The sequence below is a fragment of the Helianthus annuus genome, chromosome 3, assembly GCF_002127325.2.
Source record: "Helianthus annuus cultivar XRQ/B chromosome 3, HanXRQr2.0-SUNRISE, whole genome shotgun sequence".
NCBI lineage: Eukaryota > Viridiplantae > Streptophyta > Magnoliopsida > Asterales > Asteraceae > Helianthus > Helianthus annuus.
This window is the reverse complement of record NC_035435.2, coordinates 104998646-105022446: the sequence shown is the minus strand read 5'-3', so window position 1 is coordinate 105022446 and position 23801 is coordinate 104998646. Positions and strand designations below refer to the sequence as shown.

Below are 23801 nucleotides of genomic sequence, written 5' to 3'. Positions count from 1 at the left end.
GCAGCAAAGGACGAATATAATTCAAGACAATAAATGGTTGGTAACAAGTATTTGGGGAGATACTGTAGAAGTTCTACTGTGCAACGATTCTTTTAACTACATTCAACATGTTGACAGCTTTAACGGACCTAAAGGCGCATTATTTTTGGAGACAATCGTTTCGCCTTTCTGATAGAAAAATTTAATTAAATTGATACTATTTCATCTTTTGTTTATCGAACTATTTAATTTGTTTCAAGTGTCTTGTGTTTTATCTTTTCCTTAGTTTAATAATAAAAGAATTAAGTGTATTATGTTTCATGTTTAATTATGTTAAAAAATTTGCTGTATTAAATTATGGTGTTTGGACGGCCCAATGATAGTTTGGACGGCCCAATGATAGTTTACAAATTAAATTTGTAGGCCAGTATTTGTTGGTATATGTGATTGTGGATTATTTTTTATAAAGCGGCCCAATCAATTTTTATAAAGCGGCCCATTAACCTGGTATAATTACATTTTCTATTACTATAATACCATATGTCAATAAAAAATATATTACTCAAATTTACTTATATACGTTTACACAACTTTCCTATTTAACTTAATATTTGTATTAGTAATTTAAAAGATTTTATACACTATTTATAACTGTGTATCCAAAAATACCCCAATCTTTTCAAAATGCCAGTCAAAGCTGTAAACATATTTCAATTTAATAATTATATTTTTTTTCTTTTTTCATTTAATTAATAAGGTTTAAAAAAATACTATCTTACTAAATGAGTTTGACTATATCATAGCCGTTTTACAAAAGTTAACGGGGTTTATGTAAATATGTTTTTAATCCTTTGCTATCTGGACCGAATATCACCGCTATTACAGAGCATTATTAAACATCAACAAATATCACTTTTGAAAACTTCATACAATCATCACATAGAAATATCTTCACCATCTCCAAACATTATTATAATTATATTTCACTCTTAACCTAAAAGTTAATAATTCCACATGAAACCTTTAAACACTCATGGAGGCCAAATTGGAATATTACTAAAACCGAATAAAAGATTTTGTTAGGACGGGAAAGAACACCCCAATTAGTTTACTAATTTTATCTATGTATTTGATTTTTCAAATATAATTTTCCCTATCCCGGGATGTTCCCGGGTGATAGCCTAGTATAAATATATATATATATAGGGGATGGTTCAAATGAAAACCACTTTTATCGCGAAAACTCGAAAACTAACTAAAAAAGCCTAAAAAACACACAAAAAAGTTTTTTTTTTCAATTTTCTTTATTAAAAATCGCTAGTTTTTTTATATAAAAAAAAACTTTTTTTCAAAAAAAAAATAATTTTTTTTGTAGTGCACATGTGTAATAATTCACATGTGTAGTACACATACACACGTGTACTATTACACATGTGTGCATTACAATTTTTTTTTTTTTTTGAAAAAAAGTTTTTTTATATACCGAAAATTGGTATGCAAAAAAATTGTTTGTTTTTTAGGCTTTTTAGTTAGTCTTCGAGTTTTCGCGATAACTAGTGGTTTTCATTTGAACCTTCCCCTATATATATATATATATATATATAGTTCGAGGTTCATTGGGGAACACTAAAAAAGTGGGGAACAGTGGGGAACCGACTCAAACGAACTCCGATTGGACTCATTCCAGCGGCGTTGGAACCGTCTCGTCGAACCCTAACTAGGATCTCTTAACCCTAAATCCTGAATCATAACCCCTAAACCTACGGAAAGTGTGTTTTTCTTAGAAAGTCTAGGAAGCGATCTGGGACATCCAATGGGTGTGTTTAATGGTTAAGATGAAGTCAATGGCAATCTTATAATTTTTTAGTTTATTTTAATTCATTGTTTTAAAATACTAGGGGCAATTTTGTCAATATATCGTGTTTTAAATCAATTAGATAACCGTCAGTCAAACCCAGTCCCTAATTTCACGTGATTTTCCCTCTCTCTCTCCAAACCCATCTTAGAAACCCCAATCCCTACCAAAAATAACTACAATCATGGAAGAATATAACTTTAGAAAGGATGGAGAGCACCAAATCAAATTAAAACATTTCTCCATCTCCACCATCTCCGAGTTCATAATCACCATTCAAATATTGTTCGTATCATCTCCGTTTTCTTGACGATGTGTTTTAATAGAAAACAAATTAATACAGTTGTGTTTTAGCAGTGAAGAAACACTGACCTATGCGGTGATTACGGGCTAGGACTTCAAGGACTAGTGACCCGAACGATCGGCTGCAAAACAGAAAACACCGTTAGGACTCGTTACAGGAATGGGGTTATTCCTGTAACCACCCTCCGGTGTGAGAATAAGTCTCGGTTTGTGGGAGTAAAAGGAAATTGAGAGGAGAAAGTTATATGAGAGCAAGATGATCATACCTTATACGTTTACCTTTATTTATAGGTTTTCCATTAGGGTTTCCTCTAACCTAGGATATATTCCGATAAGTTAGGGATTTACATGATCTTCCCGAAAAGTTGGAGATTTGGTTATGTAACTTCCGTGCGGAGATGGAAAGTTCTAGAATAATCATTTATATTCATATTAAAATAATAGATTGTAACCGGGTCGGGTTGACCGATGCGGGTCATGCCTCGTCATGTCCCCCCAGTCCGAGTTCATGGAAAGAAATCCATTAGCTCGGATTAAGAGAGAAAAAAGAAAAGTTATTGTATTATGATTATTGCCAAATACGTTGGGCCTAGTGCCGTTATGTTTTGGGGAATGACGGCGAAAAGATAGGATGTGACAGTTGGGTCATCATTAGGATGACAACTGTGCTTACCCTGTTTGGACACGTATTTCTGTGCGTACGTCTTTTTGAATTTGAAAGGTTGCTTATGCGTATAAGTAACAATTCCATATATGAGGGTTTAATTTTTTTTCCCCCAAATCGTTCGTTCATCATTCTTCTCCAAAAAATGGCTCCAAAACCTAGTGAATCGTCCTCTTCTGCTGCCGCCACTACCGATGTGCTTTTCTGCAAGTGGGGTGTAACGTCTTACTACAACCTTGTTCAAGACTACGGCATCCGGGCCGAATGGAACCCTATATTGCCGTCCAAAACGAATTCTGCATTTCCCCTGAAATCGGGTAAAATCACGTTGTTTAGTGATTCCTTCAAGTTCTGCAATTTTCGGTTACCTGTTACCAAGTTTCTTAAATTGGTGCTCGATTTTTACCGTATTCACATTTCTCAATTACATCCCCTCGGGTTGGTGAAACTTCGCCAATTCGAATTTGCCTTCATTGCCCTAGGTCATATTCCGGAACTAGTTGTGTTTAGGGCTTTCTTCGTGCTTGTATGGAAATCCCCTTTCTTTACCTTCGACCGGAGAGACACTGATGTGTCCTGCCTTAGGGATATTCCTACCAGTTCTAGAGACAAAGATTGGAAGAAAAAGTTTTTCTATATTGATGCCTCTGTTATTCCTGGCGAAATGTATTGGAAGGAAAAGGGACCAAAGGATAAGGTCAAAGATGACGGTCCTTCGGAGGATGCATACGTGTCGAACGTTCTGTACAGGAAATTGTGTGGTCGTCCCTTCGAGTGCACGGTTATCCCTGAAGGTGCTCTGGTGATGGCAGGCATGAGTTTGTTATGGCGTGATATCCGGCGGTACCCCTCGTTTCAAAGGGATGATGCAGGTATGTTTAATTATCTTTGGTCATATTTTTCTTAAATTTCAGAAATAACGCACACATCTTCCGCAGGGGAATGGAGTATGTTTGATTTCGTTGATCCTCCGCGACACCTTGCGTTGAGGTCTGCTGACCGCGTGTTGGACGAAGGAGAGCTGGACGTGCTAGGGATGCACCTTGAGCAGTTTATTCTACCCGCTGTACCAGCGGGCCCTGCTATGTACATTTCCCCCTGCCGGCTGTATCTAATACCAGCGTCCCTGCGTTGGAGAAGAGACCCGCTCGGATAAAGCTTACCGGGAAGAAACAAACGGCGACTAATGTGGCTGTTTCTTCCGTTGAGGAATCTGCCTTTGTTGGGCAGGGTACTTCTCTGACCGTCGGCATGACGAGCCCTGGTCGTGTCTTGAAAAAGAGGAAAACGTTTGTTGTCCCCACTCTAAGTGCCTTCGAGGCGGTACAAGCTGCTCATGCTCTCCCGATAGGTATGTACTGACCGACTTGGCATGCTGATGTAGGTTAAAACTTCATGTTGCTAAATCGTTTCGTTTGATTGTGCAGGTACCTCTGCGGGAATACAAGCTGGGATTGTTACATCTACTCCTGTGTCACCTGTGGCCTTGTCGTTTCCTGGCTCCAGTATTGGCGTGTCCACGGAGCCCAAAACCCAGGCTCCTGCTACCACCGCTATTAGCTGTGCCATGCCGCTTCCCACGCCTACCTTATCCGTAGCTGTTAACGTCGACCCTGTTGCTACACCACGGACAAGCGGCGTTGGTCCACCCATGTTTAACTCGCCCATAAGCATTTTTTCTGTTGCTGATAAGGAAGTTACCGCCATGTCCATGGCACAGGAGGTGACCAGCATTGGTGGTGCTGCTGCTAGTGAAGCTAGGGGGGTCAAGCAGTGGCATCGTTGATGACGGTGCCCGTCTGATTGATGACCTGTTCTTACCGACCGTTCGATGGGATCCCAATGCTCAGGATAAACGCTATCAGCCACAATGGAAAATCGCTGAATCTTCAAGGCTGATTTTCCCCCCTGTGATTCAGCACTGGGTTGAGCGGGCGTATCCCCCAGCCGAGGTGGCATACGTGGAGGGGTTGAACAATGAAGATCTGATGAATTCCTCAATATCGGATTCCGTGAGCCTACCACGAAGGCTGGCAGAAATTCGTCGTAGATGGATGCATGATAACACCCAACTCCACCAAGCGCGGGCTACTATTCAAGAGCTGAAGGATGATAAGCATCGTTTGGAGAGTCAACTTCAAACTGTTGGGTTAAGGGAAACGAGGTTTCTGTCAGAGAAAACCAAGGCTGAGGAGGATTTGAAAAGGGTGACTGCCCACCTCGCTAAGGAACGGATAATGTGGGCCCGCAATGTGGCGGAGAAAGACCGAGTTCTGGCTCAAGCCAAGAATCTACAGGAAGAGTTGGAGCGTAAGGCCATAGCAGAGGCCCAAAAGATGAGACTCGAATTATCGACACAATTGGAAAGGTTCCGTGTTGACACTGATTTTGTGTCTCAGGTTCAGGAACGATACCAAGGCTTGACAGCCGAAGTAGAAGCTTCTCATACCAAAGTTCGGCTACTGCAGGCGGAGCTGGAAGAGCGAGAGGGAAAGGTTAAGGAGCTTCAGGACCATTGTGATGCTCTCGTCACCCAAAATAACAAGCTTGCTACATCGTCTGCTTCCCGGCTAAAGGAGGTTGAAAATGCGTTGGCACAATCTAACGCTGAGGTGGATGATTTGACTAGCCAGCTGGCGGCTGTTCGAGGTGACAGGAACTGGTTGATAACCAACGGGCTGGTGGGGGCGTTTGAGTATTTACGTGAGTCTCCCCCCTTCACCAACCTAATTGATCGTCTATCTGCCGATGCTTATCAATCCGGGCATCATGATGGTGTTTATAAAGGCTATATGGAGTGCCATCAGTTAGACAAGATAACTCCAGACTTTCATACTGTCAAAAGCAAAATTCAAAGTGACATGTTGAATGCCCTTGAAGCAGCATATACCGAGCCACTGCCCTGTTATGGCGATTTGATGGATAAAGTGAATGAAGATGGTATAGAGTCGCTGCGTTTGATGCTGGACCCCGCGGAGGAGTCTGAAGAGGAATGACAGATTTGTTTGTTTCGCTTGTTATGTACTCTTGTGGCTTTGCTAATGACACTGTTTTACTTGGGTTTGGTGCCCATATCTGTTTTGATTTGACAGCCGTTTTAATGCTAATGTCATGATTTCTGACACCGCCGTATTTTGAAAATGTGGCAATGTGACGTGTAATGATTATTTTCTATTAATGCTTCTAACGTCATCACTGTCAAGTCTTTTTAACCTCTCTATAAATTTGCCTTCATTTTCCTTATTTGGTAGTTGGACAGGATGGAGAGAAAAAGGTATAGGCAGCGGCTTTCCGAAATCTTCCGAGTGTTGGATGCTGTAGATGGCTTACTCCAGTTGCAGCATCCTGTGACAAGGTCAATGCTTCGGAGAAGAAGGCCATTTCCCAACGTTGCTCTGGCCCGGGCAAATCGGGCCTGTCAAAGTGTTGTTGTCGAGGACCCCCAGCCGATGGATCCTGGAATGCCATCTTTGTCAGCTGACGCCCTGACAGATCTTATCCCGGTGTATCATGACCAGCGATACCGTTTTACGTACCAACGTCGCTCTGGTGGTTATCCCAAGAAGCAAAAGATGGACGATTCGGGAATGGTGGCTCCGATGGTGGATGGTGAATCATCTGGCAACTTTGCCGTTAATCCTACTACATTTGGTGATGGTGGTGTGGTGCTGCATACCCCTGCAGTAGTGATGGCACCCAACTTCCATCAGTAGATGTTTTGAACATGTTCTGTTTTTTGGTTCCCATGTGTTGGCTTTTAACAACAGGGACAAGTACTTGGTTTGTTTAAGATAGGTTACGTGTATGTGTAAAAATACCTATCTGTTTTGTGGCGGTTTGTGTATCTATTACCAAGATACCCGCCGTAAGCGCTGTATGTTTTAACCCTATGACTTGTGTAGTTGAAAATATTTCGTGTTTAAGGGTGTTGTTTGTAGTTTTACCGTTTTATGCACTCATTGTGCGATGGTAACTTATGATAAAAACAAAAGTAAATGACTTTTATTAAACTTGAACTGAAGTAAAACGAAAAAACACCACTGCGGGTGAGTTACACTTGTGGAATGAGAAAAGTAGTTCACTCTTGCTGTTAGGAGCAAGGTCTTACAAGTAACATTTCCTTAATTGAGCGATGTTCCAACTGCGTGGTACTGGTGTGCCATCTAGCTGAGATAGGCGATAGGCCCCTTTGCCCAGATCCTCTTGGATGACATAAGGGCCTTCCCAGTTTGGGCCCAGCTTGCCCGAAGGTTCCATCCTGCTTGCTTCGTTGTCACGCATAACATAATCTCCTGTTTTGAAATTCTGTTTGGCCACCCGCTGGTTATAGTATTTTTCCAATGCCTTCTTATATTTTGCTTCGCTGATGGCGGCTGCCTCACGCCTTTCTTCCAGTAAGTCCAGGCCTTCCCTTAGAGATCTATCATTGTCATCGCCTATGTTGAGGCGGCGTAGTGACGGTAATCCCGCTTCAGCGGGTATCATTGCTTCCGCTCCATAGGTTAGGCTAAACGGGGTTTCATTGTTGCTGGTTTTGGGCATTGTTCTGTGTGCCCAAAGGACGTTTGGCAACTCTTCTACCCAGGAGCTTCCCTCGTGGCCTAGTCGTTTCTTGATGCCATCCAGCAAACTTCTGTTTGTCCACTCTACTTGGCCATTTCCCTGAGGGTGTGCTACAGGTGTGAAGATTTGTTGGATGTGGAGGTTAGCGCACCATTCTTGGAAAATTCTATCTGTAAACTGTGTTCCATTATCGCTTACCAGGTACAGCGGCAATCCAAACCGGCATACTATGTGTTCCCAGAGGAATTTTTTTGGCATTATCCGCCGTTATTTTGGCTAAAGGCTTAGCTTCCACCCACTTGGTGAAGTAATCAACTGCCATGATTAGGTACTTTAACCTTCCGGGAGCCGGCGGGAAAGGTCCTACGATATCAACGGCCCATTTCTGGAAAGGCCATGCTGCTGTCACCGGTACTAGGTTGTTCTTGGGCCTTATTGTTTGAGGAGCGAATTTCTGGCAACTGCGGCATTTCCGAAGTCCTATTACAGCGTCTTCGTGCATCCCAGGCCAATAATATCCCGCGCTATTGATTTCGGCTACCACCGCCCGGGGTCCAACGTGTATGCCGCATAGACTTGCATGGATTTCGCTGATGAGATACTTTGCCTCTGTTGGGGAGACACATCGCAGCAGTGGGCCCAGGTAAGACTTTCTGTATAGGACACCATTATTGATCTCATACTGCAGCGCTTTCGTTTGTATCTTCTGCGCTTCGCCCTTGGCGGGAGGTAGCTCCCCCGTTTCAAGGAAACGTAAAACCGGAGTGTACCAGCAAGGATCTTCCGCTGTAACGGCGGAAACATTCCGCCGGTTCGAGTGAGGGTGTCTGCAGCGTTTCGACTTTGACTTCCTTTTCCATACCTGAGGTAGCGAGTTTGCTGAGAGCATCTGCTATCTGGTTCTTGCCTCTATGTACGTGATTGAGCGTGACGTTATCAAAAGAATCCATGAGTTCCTTTGTTTTTGCCAAGTATTTTGCCATCGATTCATCTTTGGCTTCGTGTGTTTCGATTACCTGATTGTTGACCAGCAGTGAATCAACATACGCGTCTACCCTTGCCGCTCCCATAGATTTCGCCATTCTCAGGCCTCCTAGTAGTGCCTCGTATTCCGCCTCATTGTTAGAACATTCGAAATCGAAGCGTAAGGCGTACATCAGCCTGATCTCATCTGGGCTTATCAACATTAAACCGGCTCCAGATCCCTTTCCACTAGATGACCCATCGGTGTATAGTTTCCAGGTCTGCCGGGCAGTGCTGGATTCCGGGATGTCTTGGACGACTGGGTCCACGATAGCTTCTCCTTCAGGTATTTCGGCTAGAAAGTCAGCGATTACTTGTCCCTTAACTGCTGTTCGTTTCTGATATTCGATGTCCAAAGCGCCAAGTTCAATTGCCCACTTGGCCAGTCTGCCAAAATCTCCGGCTTGTGCAGGACTTGTTGCAGTGGGTAATTGGTTAGGACCTGTACTCGGTGTGCCTGCAAAAATCTTCTCAGTCGCCGTGTGGCGTGTACCAGTGCCAAGACCAGCTTTTCCAACGTGGGATACCGTGTTTCGGGTCCCGCTAATACTCGGCTGATGTAATATATCGGTGTTTGTCTTCCGTCCCGTTCAACCATGAGCACAGCGCTCACTGCGGTATGAGCTGCCGCTAAATACATCTTTAACACCTCATTAGGCCTTGGCGCTGTCAGCATGGGTAATCCCTCTATGAAGCGTTTCATGTCTTGCAAAGCTTCTTCCGCTTCGTTGGTCCATTTGAAGTTTTTCTTGTTGAGGCAATCTTTCAACGTTTTTATGAAAGGCAGGGATTTCTCGGCGTGTCTTGCCAAGAACCTGTTGATCGCTACTAGCCGTCCATTTAGGGCTTGAGCTTCCTTCAATGTTCGTGGGGAAGGCATCCGCGCTATGGCGGCCACCTTTTCTGGGTTGGCTTTGAAACCATCTCGGGTGACCACTACCCCTAGGAACTTCCCTTCTTCCACCCCGAAAGAGCATTTCTTCGGGTTTAGCTTAATGTTATACTCTCTAAGCCGCTGAAAAGTTTCTTCGATGTCTGCTAACATTTGCTTTTCTTCCCTGCTTTTGATTACAAGGTAGTCGACATAGACCTCCAAATTTCGTCCGATTTGTGTCTCGAACACTTTGTCCATGAGTCTCTGATAGGTAGCTCCGGCGTTCCGTAGACCAAAAGGCATTTTTGTGTAACAGAAAATGCCCACATCAGTGTTAAACACCGTTTTTTCTTCATCTTCTTTGGACATCTTGATCTGGTGGTACCCTTTATACGCGTCCAGGAAACACTTAAATCTGTAGGGTACCAGGGAATTGACCTTTAAGTCAATCTCGGGCAGCGGGTATGCGTCTTTGGGGCACGCTTTATTTAAATCTTTGAAATCAATGCACATTCGCCACGTTCCATCTGGCTTTTTTACCATGACCGGGTTGGATACCCATGTATGGTATTGTGTTTCCCTGAGGATTCCAGCTTCCACTAATTTTCGTACCTCTTTGACAACTGCTGCCCGTCGGTCCGGGGCCATGCTACGTTTACCTTGTGCGACCGGCTTAACGCCTGGGAGCGTTGCAAGTTTGTGTTCTGCTTTATCACGGGGGACTCCTGTCATGTCAGAATGTTCAAAAGCGAAGATGTCAACATTTCTTCTTAACAATTGCTTCAGGTCGCTTCTAATTTCTGGATAAAGGGTGTCCCCGATTGTGACCGTTTGGTCCGGATGGCGTGTGCTTAGTATCCATCTTTCTGGGCCCGTAGCTCCGGTGGGCCCTTGGCGGTATCTTTTGGTACTTAGTACTTCTCCAATCTTGTCACGAAACACAGTTGCAATACCCCGCGGTGTAGGAAACTTCATGAATCCTCGTGCCGTGGAGACTATAGCATCCAATTTTCCCAGGGTGAACCTTCCGATAATCATGTTGTGATATGACTCAGCGCGGACCACGGGGAAGGTCAGGAGTATGGTTCTTTCTCTAGGTGATTGCCCAAAAGTTACCGGGAAAGTGATCTGACCAATAGGGCCAACCTTTTCCCCCGTGAACCCTTTGATGGGGGCGTGTACTAATTCAAGCAGCTTTCTATCTTCTGGTTGCATTCTGTTGAAACAATGCTCATAGATAATGTCTTCTGAGCTCCCGGTGTCAACCAGGATTCGCCTCATGTGGTAGTCTCCTACTGCAGCGGATATGATCAGGGCATCTGTGGTAAGGTGCAAGTCCTCCATACGAGGTTCTATGGTCATTGTTGCCAACATCCAGGGTTCGAGCGTGGAGAAGCTCCGTTTTGCCCCCCTTCCCATATCCGCGTGTACCATATTCAATTCACGCGGCCTCTTGCCTGCCGCCTTATCATTTTCTTCCTTGACGACAGGTGGGCCCTACTTGATATCTCTTACTAGGTGTGCCAATTTACCCGACTTTACAAAATATTCGATCTGTTTTTTAAGCTGAAAACAATCGTTGGTATCATGACCGCTCCCCTTGTGGTATTCACAGTACTTACTCGTATCTTTGTTAGGATTATCTTTCAGTGGTTTCGGTGGGTTAAACCTGAGGTTTTCTGAGGCTAAAATTTCAGCCGGCGTCTTGCTCAAGTTGGGGTATTCGGATCGAGGTTTCGACGGCTCATTTCTCGAATAGGTGTTTCGGTGTCTATCGTACCGCGTGTCTTTGTCGTTTCTCAGGTATCGGTCTCCCCTGCTTTTGCCTTTAGACCCCCGGTGATCCTTTTCCTCCTGGTTTTTTAGGGCCTCTTTTTTCCTATTGACTGCATGGCTAGCTGCCACTGCCTTCTCTTGTATGACGTATACTTTGGCTATTCGGAGTATTTCATCGATTGTTGGGGGTACGCCGTCCCTTCCATGTAGCGTCCTCAGTAACTCGTCATCATTTACACCCTGAAGGAAAGCTCCACATGCCAGGTCATTTGTCACGCCCGGGATCGCCAGGCTTTCCTTGTTAAACCTGATGATAAAGTTTTCTACCGTCTCATTGTCTCGCCGACGGATGTGGAGGAGCTCGTTTCTATCTTTCGTGTGTCTGCGCTGCTGGCTAAACTGTAAGATGAATTTGGATTCTAAATCTTCAAAGCTGTCTATTTCACCTGTAGGCAGACTATCCCACCAGACTCGGGCCGCGCCCACTAGCGTTTGTACGAACATTTTGCACCACAAGGGCATGGACCAACAGGCTACCTTGCCGGCGCTTTTGAATAAGTTGAGATGGTCATCCGGGTCGGCGAGGCCATCATATTTGCCAACTGTTTGGGGCATCTTGGGTTTCTCCTTGATAGGGGCCTCGGCGATTCTTCGGGTGAATTTAGACCGGAAGGTCGCGTCTACCGGCTTGTACGGCCTGGTGAGTTCGTCTTCTTCCATATTTATAGGCTGTATCGGTGGGGCGTCCATACCCGGGGAAGTACCCACTATAGGATTGGAATTTCCTAGTGGAGACACCCGAGGCCTGACCGTGTTTCCCCTGTCGTAAACAGGTTCAGCTGTAGGCGGAGTCTGGGTGTAAACCGGTTGTGGTGTTGGGAGATTCCACCAAGGCGGCATGTAAGCCACGTATGGCGATTGAGTGCTACCCTGCGTGGTTCCCTGGAGCGGGTACGCCGAACCCCCGTATGAGGGTAAATATCCATACGGGGGTGCATAACAATACCCAGGGAAGTATACTTGGTTTCCTGGTGTGACGGGAGCGTTCATAATTCCGGCCGGCATGATGACCGGCTGATGGGGTGGTGTTGACAATGCCGCCGTAAGCGCCGCTGAGTATAGCGGTGGCATCTAGTTGGTAGTCAGAGGTTGATAGTATTGAGGCATGCTAGTTTGTGGTACGATGGTGCTGGGGCTTGCCGATGTGATAACAGGGACGGAGGAAAGGCGTGAAGCCTGGACATTAGTAGTTGTCGCTGGGGTGAATTACCGCTAGTTCCCCCTAACTCCCTCGATTGCAGTTGTGAGGGCATGTAAAGAAACGGATTTGTCACCATAGTCTGGGAAGGAACGGTGGTGATGCTGTCAAAACCTGGCGGCGGTCCTTCTGCCTCAAACTCTGGGTCCAGCGACCTTGTAACGGCTGGGGGAGGCTGCGTGGTAGCAGCGAGGCTCGTCCCCAACGTCAGGTTATTGTTTGTCATCGTTTGATATACTACGTTCCGATCACTTGCCATGGGGTTCTGTCACCGAATAGGTCCCACGGATGGCGCCAATGAAGAAACATTGACCTATGCGGTGATTACGGGCTAGGACTTCACGGACTAGTGACCCGAACGATCGGCTGCAAAACAGAAAACACCGTTAGGACTCGTTACAGGAATGGGGTTATTCCTGTAACCACCCTCCGGCGTGAGAATAAGTCTCGGTTTGTGGGAGTAAAAGGAAATTGAGAGGAGAAAGTTATATGAGAGCAAGATGATCATACCTTATACGTTTACCTTTATTTATAGGTTTTCCATTAGGGTTTCCTCTAACCTAGGATATATTCCGATAAGTTAGGGATTTACATGATCTTCCCGAAAAGTTGGAGATTTGGTTATGTAACTTCCGTGCGGAGATGGAAAGTTCTAGAATAATCATTTATATTCATATTAAAATAATAGATTGTAACCGGGTCGGGTTGACCGATGCGGGTCATACCTCGTCAAGCAGCAAGCAGATTCATACAGTTGTGTTTTAGCATTCAGATTCATACAGTTGTGTTTTAGCATTCAGATTCATACAGTTGTGTTTTAATAGCAAGCAGATTCATACAGTTGTGTTTTAACAGCAAGCAGATTCATACAGTTGTGTTTTAACAGCAAACAGATTCATACTGTTGTGTTTTAACAGCAAGCAGATTCATACAGTTGTGTTTTAGCATTCAGATTCATACAGTTGTTTTAACAGCAAGCAGATTCATACAGTTGTGTTTTAGCATTCAGATTCATACAGTTGTGTTTTAACAGCAGGCAGATTCATACAGTTGTGTTTTAGCATTCAGATTCATACAGTTGTGTTTTAACAACAAGCAGATTCATACAGTTGTGTTTTAGCATTCAGATTCATACAGTTGCGTTTTAACAGTAAGCAGATTCATACGCTGTGTTTTACCATCTTTATATTATGGGATCTATAAAAAAATTGACTTTAGCCCTGTAAACTGTTAAAACACAGCACCAAGAACATGCTGATAATTTCCAGTAATCTTCTGAACAATGGAATATACGATTGGTTTAAATTTCGAAAACAAATTATTCAGAAAATCATGGAGAAAAACGGTTACAAAATATGGACATGGATAGTTAGTTAATGAAGATAAATTCCAAAAATAAAAATAGAATGTGAAAGTACACAATTGCCCTTCTAGTTAAAAATCTTCAATGTCACATGTCGCATTCTGATTGCTTCCTAGACTTTCTAGGAAAAACCCACTTTCTAGCCAACTTCTACTATATATATATATATATATATATATATATATATATATATATATATATATATATATATATATATATATATAGGGGGCTGCTAGAATGAAAACCACCTCGAGTTGTAAGAACCGCGAGAACTACACCCCACGGGTGGGCGTTCACCACGATTTTTTTTTATAACTAGATGTGTAAATTATAAACACAGCCGTAAAAAAAAATTAAACGCCGCGGCCGAGGGGGTAGTTTTTTACACCACAAGTTTGGTGTTTTTAATTTTTTTTCTTTTTTTTTCACCAAACTTGTGGTGTAAAAAACTACCCCCTCGGCCGCGGCGTTTAAATTTTTTTTTACGGCTGTGTTTATAATTTACACATCTAGTTGTAAAAAAAATCGTGGTGAACGCCCACCCGTGGGGTGTAGTTCTCGCGGTTCTTACAACTCGAGGTGGTTTTCATTCTAGCGGCTCCCTATATATATATATATATATATATATAGGGAGCCGCTAAAATAGGAACCACCTCCAGTTGTAAGAACCATGAGAATCACTCTCCACCAATCATATTCTTCCAACCAAAGTCATTTACCCCACATGTCAAATTCCTCCTCCTCTCTCTCTCCTCATTTAATATTGTCAGATTCCTTTTTTTTTTCCTTCATCTTTTAGAGACCATGGGCTTCCTCCTCTCTCTCCTTATTTAATATTGTCAGATTCCATTTTTTATGTTTTCTTTCATCTTTTAGAGACCAAGGGCTTCACTCCTTGTGTTTCTCTTTGTTAAAATCTACTGAAACACACAAAACCCCTTCTTGATCTAAAAACTCTTCATTCCAATTTCACAATTTTTGATAGGGTAAAAACTTGGGCTTTCTGCGAATCTTAAGTCTGAAACTTACCCAACTAAAAAAGACTTCATCTTTTGAAGAAATCCAAGTGGGTTCTTTGAGTTGTGAAGCCTCATTTGAAACCCATCATCCTCTCCATTGTTTCGAGTTCCAGCGTTTTCAAGATCCGATCCGGTGTTCGACGGTCATGGTTGTTTATAACATTGGGGGTTGGTGGCGGCGGCTCTCCGGCGGCATCTTCTGCCTCCCTTTCCTCTCCGCCGCCCCCCTTTGAGACTGGTGTTTGGTGGTGGTGGCGTTTGGGGGTTGGTGGCGGTGGTGTTGAGGATGGTGGGTGGGTGGAGAGGGCCGGCGGCGGCGATGGTGGTTGAGCCAGGAAAGGCGGTGGTTGAGCCGGTGAAGCCCGGTTGCAGGTTTGAGTTTTGGTTTGAGTTCGAGCAAATAAAAATTTAGCGATTTTTTGATTCTGTTTGTATTTCTTAGTGGTTTTTTGATTTTTGTGAGATTGATATGTTGTAAAAAATGTGGGTTTTTTTATGAAATTTTGTGGGATTGAATTTTGGTTTGAGTTTTGGGATTCTTTGGTGGGGGTTTAATCTAGTGATTTTGATGTTTTTGGTTCTGATCTTGTGTCCCTGTTTACGGCTGATTTTTTTGATGTTCTGGTGATTTTTTGATGTTTACGGCTGATTTTTTGATGTTCTGGTGATTTTTTGATGATGCTGGTTATTTTGATGTTTATCGCTGATTTTTTGATGATGCGGGTTATTTTGATTATTACGACTGATTTTTGGATGTTCTGGTGTTTTTTGATAAGTAAACGATGTGGGTTTAGATCGGTTTGGATTTGGGTGGCGATGATGAAAGAAAAAAACCTAGCTTTAGATGACGATGGCGCGGCAATGATGGTGGAGGGTAGGTTTTTGAACCCGTAACCCCACTTTGCAGCCTCTGGTGTTCGGAAAATCTGAGCCAAAACTTCTTTTTTTTTTTTCCAGAATACACTCGTTCTTTTTTATTTTTGTTTCTTGGGTTTTTTATATTTTTTTGAGGCGTCGATGATGATAGCAAACTATCTGAGACACCTACCGAGTAACGATTTTCTGGGTGCGTTCGTTTTTGTGTAAAAAACTATTTGTAAAAGAAAAAAAACTTAAAGCGTAAACTTTTTAAAGTAAACCGTAAACTTTTTTACTTAAAACGTAAAACATAAAAAGTTTTACGTAAAACGTAAAAAGTTTTACGCCAAACGTAAAACGTAAAACGTAAAACTTTTTACGTAAAAACGTAAAACGTAAAATGTAAAAATTTTAACGTAAAACGTAAAAATTTTAACATAAAACGTAAAAGGTTTTACGTAAAACGTAAAAAGTTTTACGTAAAACATAAAAACGTAAAACGTAAAAATTTTAACGTAAAACGTAAAAAACCGACGCGTAAAACGTAGAAAACATTAACGTAAGAAACCGGTGCGTAAAACGTAAAAAACGTTAACGTAAAAACGACGCGTGAAAAAGTCGGGCGTAAAACGGGTCGTAAAAAACGGGCCGTAAAACGGGTCGTAAAAAACGGGAACTAATAAACGGGTCGTAAAACGGCGTGAAAAAACGGAGCGTAAAACGGGTCGTAAAAAAACGTGCGTAAAAAACGGGTCGTAAAAAACGCACGTAAATTTTTTTTATCAAAAAATCTGATTTCAATATGTTTGTTTAATAAAAAAACTGATTTTAGAAAAAAAAACATTTAATGCAATAGGACAAAAGTGTACTAAAATCAATAAAACTAATAAGACAAAAAAAAACAAAATTACCTAAATACCCTTTTTGATTAAAATATTAAAGACATAATCAGACAAAATTTTTTTAATATTAATATTAACTACTTTTAATCTCATCCATTCATCTAGTTGATCTAAGGGCTAAAAAGTGGTTTCCATGGTTCTTACAACTAGAGGTGATTTTCATTTTAGCGATCCCCTATATATATATATACTATAATAAAAGAAACCAAGTTTTGGACACGTGTCATTCATTGAAGCCATCTATTTTTATAGATAATTAATATCAATTAAAAGATAATTATACAATTAAATTTAATATCAATTTAAACAATTCATATAGGAGATAATATATATAATATTTTAAAATAGAGTAAATTACAAAAATCATCCTTTATGTATGTCACTTATTGCAAACTGTGTTCTTTGTCTTCAATAATTACAGAAAATGTACCCGATGTTTGCAAACTCTTGCAAGTTATGTCCTTTAGCACTAACTCAGTTAATTTAAATGATTTATTTATTTTATTAAACTAAAATAGTTAAGGGTAGAACCTATTTCAAAAATGTTTAAAAGATGTTTATTGGTTCTATTATTATATTTTCGTGTTCAATTCTCAACTCAAATACGGTAATCACTATGTTTACGTGACATTTATAAGAACAATCACCGCAATCACCTCATCCATCGTATATCGAGCATATCCGTTAGTTTTTTTTAAGATATAAATTTTTATTAGATTCATTCAACTCGTGTAATAAACGAGATTTTTTAAAGATATAACATTTTTATATTTTATTATACAAAATTACATTTACGCAACTCGTGTAATACTTGGGGTTTTAAAAATATAACTTTTTTTATTATGTAGTATAAAATTAGATTTATTCAATACATATAATACATAGGATTCATAAAGATATAATTTTTTATTGTTTAGTATATAAAATTACATGTTTTCAACCCGTATAACACAGCCTCCCGCTTTAGTCTCCCTAACGATTGAACTTAGTCTCGCTCCTCAGCTCGACGAGGTTCTTAAAAATGTAACTTTTTTATTATTTAATATATAAAATTAAATTTACTCAACCCATACAATATACGGGGTTCTTAAAGATATAACTTTTTTATTATTTAATATATAAAATTACATTTATTCAACCAATGTAATAAACGAGATTTTTAAATATATATTGTTTTATTATTTGGTATATAAAATTACATTTATTCAACCCGTGTAATAAACGAGATTTTTAAAGATATATTTTTTTTATTATTTGATATATAAAATTGCATTTATTCAACCCTATCGCCTTGGATTAGAGAGAAAAACGTTGTCTTGATATTTTTTGGTTTGTTCACATATACACACAAATTAATAATATTTGTCTTGATTTTTTATGGTTGATCAAGCCAAGAAATATTAATACTTATTGACAAACCAAAAATAATATTTCGACCACAAAAGTTATTAGTTATATTAAAGTCATGTTTGTTTTTCCTTAGCGAAGTGCCAAAGAAGGCCTTGATTTTAGAGAGTTGAAAAAATAGAGGTGAGACTGTTACAGAAAAAACTAAATAAACAAAACTTAAAATATTAATTAATTCTTTTAATAACTAACTCACATTTTGTGAATCTACTTATTTATTAGGTAGGTAGGGGATCCTCTAAAAAGTGCTCAAAGTGTGAGAAGTGTATTATAACACTATATATAACACTATATAACATCATATAAACACCGTATAACAATATGTAACACCATATAATACCATATAACACTATAGGTTGTCTGATAGCATGTCTATGATAGATGTATAGTGTTATATTTGTTATATAATGATATATAGTGTTACATAGTGTTATATGGTGTTACATATTGTTATACGGTGTTTATATGATGTTATATAGTATTATATATTGTGTTATAATACACTTCTCACACTTTAGGCCCTTTTTACACTATCCTTACCCTCTACTTATATTCTAGCATTACTTGTAAAATTATATCAAATGTTTACTATGAGATTAGAATCCCCAACTTAGTAGACACATCTTCTTAATAGAGTAATGAAGTTAGGCTATAAGTCTTTTAGTCACTAAAAATAATAATTAACTAAAATTACTAAAAAATCTTCTTTTAAATAAACAATATTTAATGAGATTATTTTTTATAATAAACTAACCTACTCCTTAATTCTTTAAATAAATAATATTTAATAAGATTAGTTTTTTTATGACCAACTAACCTACTCCTAAATTCTTCAATTTTGCACATAATGGGGCTTAAAAACTTATAGTTTGAGATAGATTACACCTTAACATGTAAGATTAAATATATTTATTTTATATTTAATCTGGTAGCCATTATAATCATTTACATTATATGGATCAAAATATATAACAATCCTATTATATAATTAGTTGGTAATTGTTGATGGACCTAATTACCCTTATTAACTAATTAGGGTTTCCTCCTGGGTGCTTATATAAGGAGACTTATGTGGAGGTTAAGGGGTTACTCAGTTACACAATCAGACACCCTATTAGCCATAACATCATAATGTTTGACCTCCCTCTCCTACAGCCGATACCCTTTTCGGTTTTCTTAACCACCATCATTAGATTGCACCCTAAGGAGGAACCAGACCAAACTGACAACTATGTCAAACACTATTGCTGCATCTACATCTGGATTCTCTGCTGGCCTGTGCTGATGCAATCAAAGGTATGTTTTCATGTTTTTCATTATGTCTAAACAGAACTGAACCAACATGTGGTATCAGAGCATATGTTGATTAGTCAGTTCTGTTTTCGTATCCATAATTCAGGGATTGAAACTTGGAAAACGGATTTTTTGTAACTTTAAAACGGTGACAGCCGGTTTCGAGTCATGAAGATCGACTCGAGATCTCTGTTTTCGGGAAAAATGATTAATTATATGTTCACTCGATTTCAACTGGGTTATGCTTTAACCGAAATCTGTTTAGAAAAACTATTAAAATTCAGGTTTCGGGTTCCAGAATTTATGTTTTATGTTTTTTAGGGTTCATCATGTTCTTAGGAACATTCGAAAATTCTATTATGTTTTGGAATGTTTTAGGATTAATGAGTGTTTTTTCCATGTTTGATCCAATTTTATCTTTTAAGTTTATTCGAAAACTATTATTAGATAAACAGTTATAATTTTCGAAAGATGCTGATAAAATTAGATCACCTTAAAACAGGAAATAATATCTCATAATTCCTTAGAATTCGAATTTTCAGTTATGCTTTCACATTCACAGCTGTTAACAGGAAGCTTCGAGATCATCAGATTACGACTCGAGACCAACAGATCTCGACTCGAGACCATAAGGTCTCGACTCGAAATCATAAGGGCTCAAAAGTTTATAACTCGAGTCATAAGGTCTCGACTCGAGACCATAACGTCATTACTCGAGACCATAAGGTTGCGACTCGAGACCGTGGTTGCGACTCGAGACCTCATCATGACTTGAGATCTCATAAGATATAGTAGTCGAGACCATGGTTCCGACTCGAGACGACAAGGTTGCGACTCGAGACCTCATAACTGACTCGAGATCTCATAACTCAGTCGAAACCTGACTCGAAACCTCATTATTTTAGGTTGTTTAATGTGAACTAAGATTTAGCTCGGGGCTCCGCCCCGAACCCCGTGCGGGGGCACGCTGTCCCCCTGCACCCCCCAGCAAACTCACCGCGAAGTTCGATCCGCGCTAACGGGTGATTTGCTATTAAATGATTGGTTTTTTGTAATTACTTAGTTAATTAATGAGGATCAAATAATGTTTTACAAAACCAAAATGGCTTAACTTGAATGAGTTTTTGATATATCATTTCTGGCCAAAGCTGACTTGATACATCTACTTATCGTTCAAGTATTACGAAAGCCATGTTAAGTGTGCATCATAAACATGAATGTCTTAATATCTGGCCAAAGCTGATTTAATTCCTTCATAGATGGCATACTTAAAAGGTGCATAACTAAAGTGATTGTCTCAATTTCTGGCCAAAGCTGATTTGTTACAACCACTTTGCACACATGCTTAAATGATTACACTTCTGGCCAAAGCTGTTTTGTCTTCGTTTAAGTAGAACTTTAAGTAGTCTATTATTTTGATGTTAGTAATAGACATATCACAACCTCTTCACATAATGATCCTTATATTAATGATCCTCAATTAATTTTTGTGATCATTTTGTCTGCCTTATTCTTGGTACCCATAATTTTACTCACTATAATTTTCTTCTATAAATTTATGTCTCATCCACTCTAATTCCTAAATCTAATATGTTTTGCTTAAAGTTTCTATAAGAATTAGCTCTTAAATTAAATCCTTGATTATCTCTTAAGACACGATGATCCTATTGCTCTCTTCTAATAAAGCACTACAGAAGAAAGGTAGAGCATGATGAATAGGACAAATCAAACATCATGTCTCTTATGATAATCAAGAACTCTGTAACATAATTGCTATCACTAAAGTTATTCCAGATTAAGTTTTTCCTAAGACTAATCTATAATTGTGGAATAATCACTAGAACTCCTAAGGTGCATGTCTTCATTTAAAATTATAAATTATAAGGTTAAGTGGTATATGTGAATATATTATAATGTACAATACCATGACCCATAAAGTTAAGGGCTTACGCATGGAAATAAGTACATTTTCCAGTACATTACATACTAAGTTTTCATTTGTACAATTTGATGCATTATAAATCAGCTATAACACTCAAAAGTACCAAAGTATAATGAGTGCGTTGATAAGCAACATATGTACAAAGAAATAAATGTTTGAAACTGGAAAATAAGATGTTATTCACCTTACAACCACTAAAACCTTAAGAGAGGATTGTTCTAAGGTCCATAGACAAATTACAAGTGCTAATCCCAACGTTAAGGTTCTTCAAGGGAAAAATCTCACTGCATAATTATGTCATTAGACTAGGCATAAGCAACGAGACTATCCATTATTCTAAAGAACAGTTGGATAAATTAATTAGATAGTAACTTCCTAATGATATTTAAGTCTGATAATTTTTAATATTCCAATTAACACATGATTAGTTGACTCTAGTTCCATACGTTTCCTTACCAGAACTCGACAAATAACTAACACGAGAGTTAGTGACAAAATTAAATGTTAAGGATATAAGAGCCATAATAAGCAGTCTTCAAACAACGCTTTTCGATACCTTATATATTCTGATTAATCAGAATATAGTATCATAATTAAGCAAAGATATGAAGATTGTGAGGTTTGCATAGTCAACATAAAGTCACACTTACCGTAAACTCTCATTTTATTTGTTCTAAATATCTGGAAAGAAACATTACTAAGATGAAACTAGATGATACCTTACTTTTTCACAACTTTTGTCATCATGCAAATGAGAATTTGACAAAAGGAAAATGAGACTTATAAATTTCATCCATTATAACCAAAATTCATGAGAAATCATAACATGGTTAATGAGGATGATTTTTTCATCTAATCTCATTTTAAGTGATTTTAAATCATGACGTTAAAGCCCTAAAGTATGACTTGGCTTAAGGAATAAGCATGGGTCCATCATAAGTCATTTATTGACATTCGTGGAACTTATTCCAAACGGAATATTCAGACATAATTCATTTATCATTTGAAAGACTATCAACTTACATCTAACTTTTGTCGCATATGGCACACGGTCTTAGAAGAAATCTATTCATATATATATACTTAATAAGATTTCTATTAGATATGTCCCTAAAGTTTCTTATGATATCTGGACATTAAAGAAATCAAATAAAGTCTAACGTATATGTGATAGGTTCCTATGTCACGTAGCTCATTGAAACTTCTCTTGTAGAATTCTAGAGATATTAAAGATCAGTGGGAGCATTAAGTGTCTTAATAATAACTTGCAATAGTTGCAAGAGGTGGGGGAGTGAAAATTTTACATTACCTAAATTTGCACCTCTTGTAGAAGACACCGCTCCATCATGACACTGTTCCCTCAATACTTGTCTCCTTAAAATCTAATGCTACTCTTACAAAAGGTTCATTGTTGCTTAATTGTGGGCACACTTAGATTTCTTACCTAAACTAACATAATCCTCAACAAGAGAAATCACAACGACTAACGTCATTAATTTGTTTTCTCTATTAGAATTTGTTGGTCGTTACACATTGACCCTACGCATGCTGAGTTCCTAAAGATTTCTAAGCTCGGTGGGAGCAGTCAAAGTCCTTATCATGATTTGCAAGGAATACAAGAGGCGGGGGGAAGAGTGTCATTAAATTTCACTCCGAATTTAACTCCGATTACACCTCTTGTACACCATACTGCACCAACTCTTACAAACATAGAATGAAAATGATAGCAACCTAACCAAGAGCTAATCCATAAAACTGAAACTTCTAATGAACCCAATAATCAACTCAGGAGGTCATCTAGGTTTAAAAGCCTACTAACTTTGATGATTACATAACCTCCCTAATGAAGTTGAAATGGATTTTGGAAATGTTTAATGATCCTATCTCTTAAAATCAAGCCATTAGCGTAAATCAATCATCTGAATGGAATAAAACAGTTTTCTAGTAAAACTGATTTTATGTGTTCGTGTAACGTTTGGGATTTGATTGAATTACCTAAGAGTGTTCATAAATAAATCAAATCCTAATATAAGCGTTAAGACACAAAGAGGCATGATTGGTTGTCAAAGGTTGTACTCAGGAAGAGATAAATTATCAAAGATTTCTTTGAGGATCATCACTGTTCTAGTAGCTTATAATAGTTTTAAGCTACATTAGATGAACATTAAAACGATTTTCCCTAACAAATGGCTGACACATTTACATGTTCATTAGATAACAACCTAAAGTTTCAAACTGAAGGTTAAAGAACACTTTATTTGTAAGCCAATAATATCCATGTATGGGTTATGCAAACATCATAATGTGATGAAAAGCTAACGTAATTATTTTCATCAAGAATCAAGTGGATTAATGTACTTACCTCAAAATGAGTAGGAGCAACTAAGATAAACTTGTCTATATAGATGATATTCTTGTGACAAGTATATGTTACATAAGTCAAAGCATTGTTAACACAAACTTTGATATAATAGATCTCAGAGATATCTCTTATGTAACAGATATCATAACATACCGAGATAGACCCAATGGGACAATAGTTCCGTTCCATAAGTTTAACATTAAATGGGTCCTTACATATGTAACAAAATACTGCTCTCCTTTAGAGGATAATAGGATAAATGAGATTATTTCCTTATGCTTCATTAATTGGAAGCCTTATGTAAGTTTAAGTCTATACTCGTTTAGATATTACTCACATTGCAACACACTAGATATGTCT

General features: G+C 39.1%; 1 protein-coding gene across 1 annotated transcript; it reads right to left on the bottom strand.

The window, feature by feature from the left end:
* Positions 1–6905: 6905 nt before the first annotated feature.
* LOC118490461 lies at positions 6906–10623 on the bottom strand. The gene is made up of 3 exons (XM_035988115.1): positions 9001–10623; positions 8135–8941; positions 6906–7541 (listed from the first exon to the last, which is right to left on the bottom strand). Exons 1-3 carry the CDS (start codon positions 10621–10623, stop codon positions 6906–6908), a joined length of 3066 nt encoding a protein of 1021 aa, XP_035844008.1.
* Between the last annotated feature and the right edge of the window lie 13178 nt (positions 10624–23801).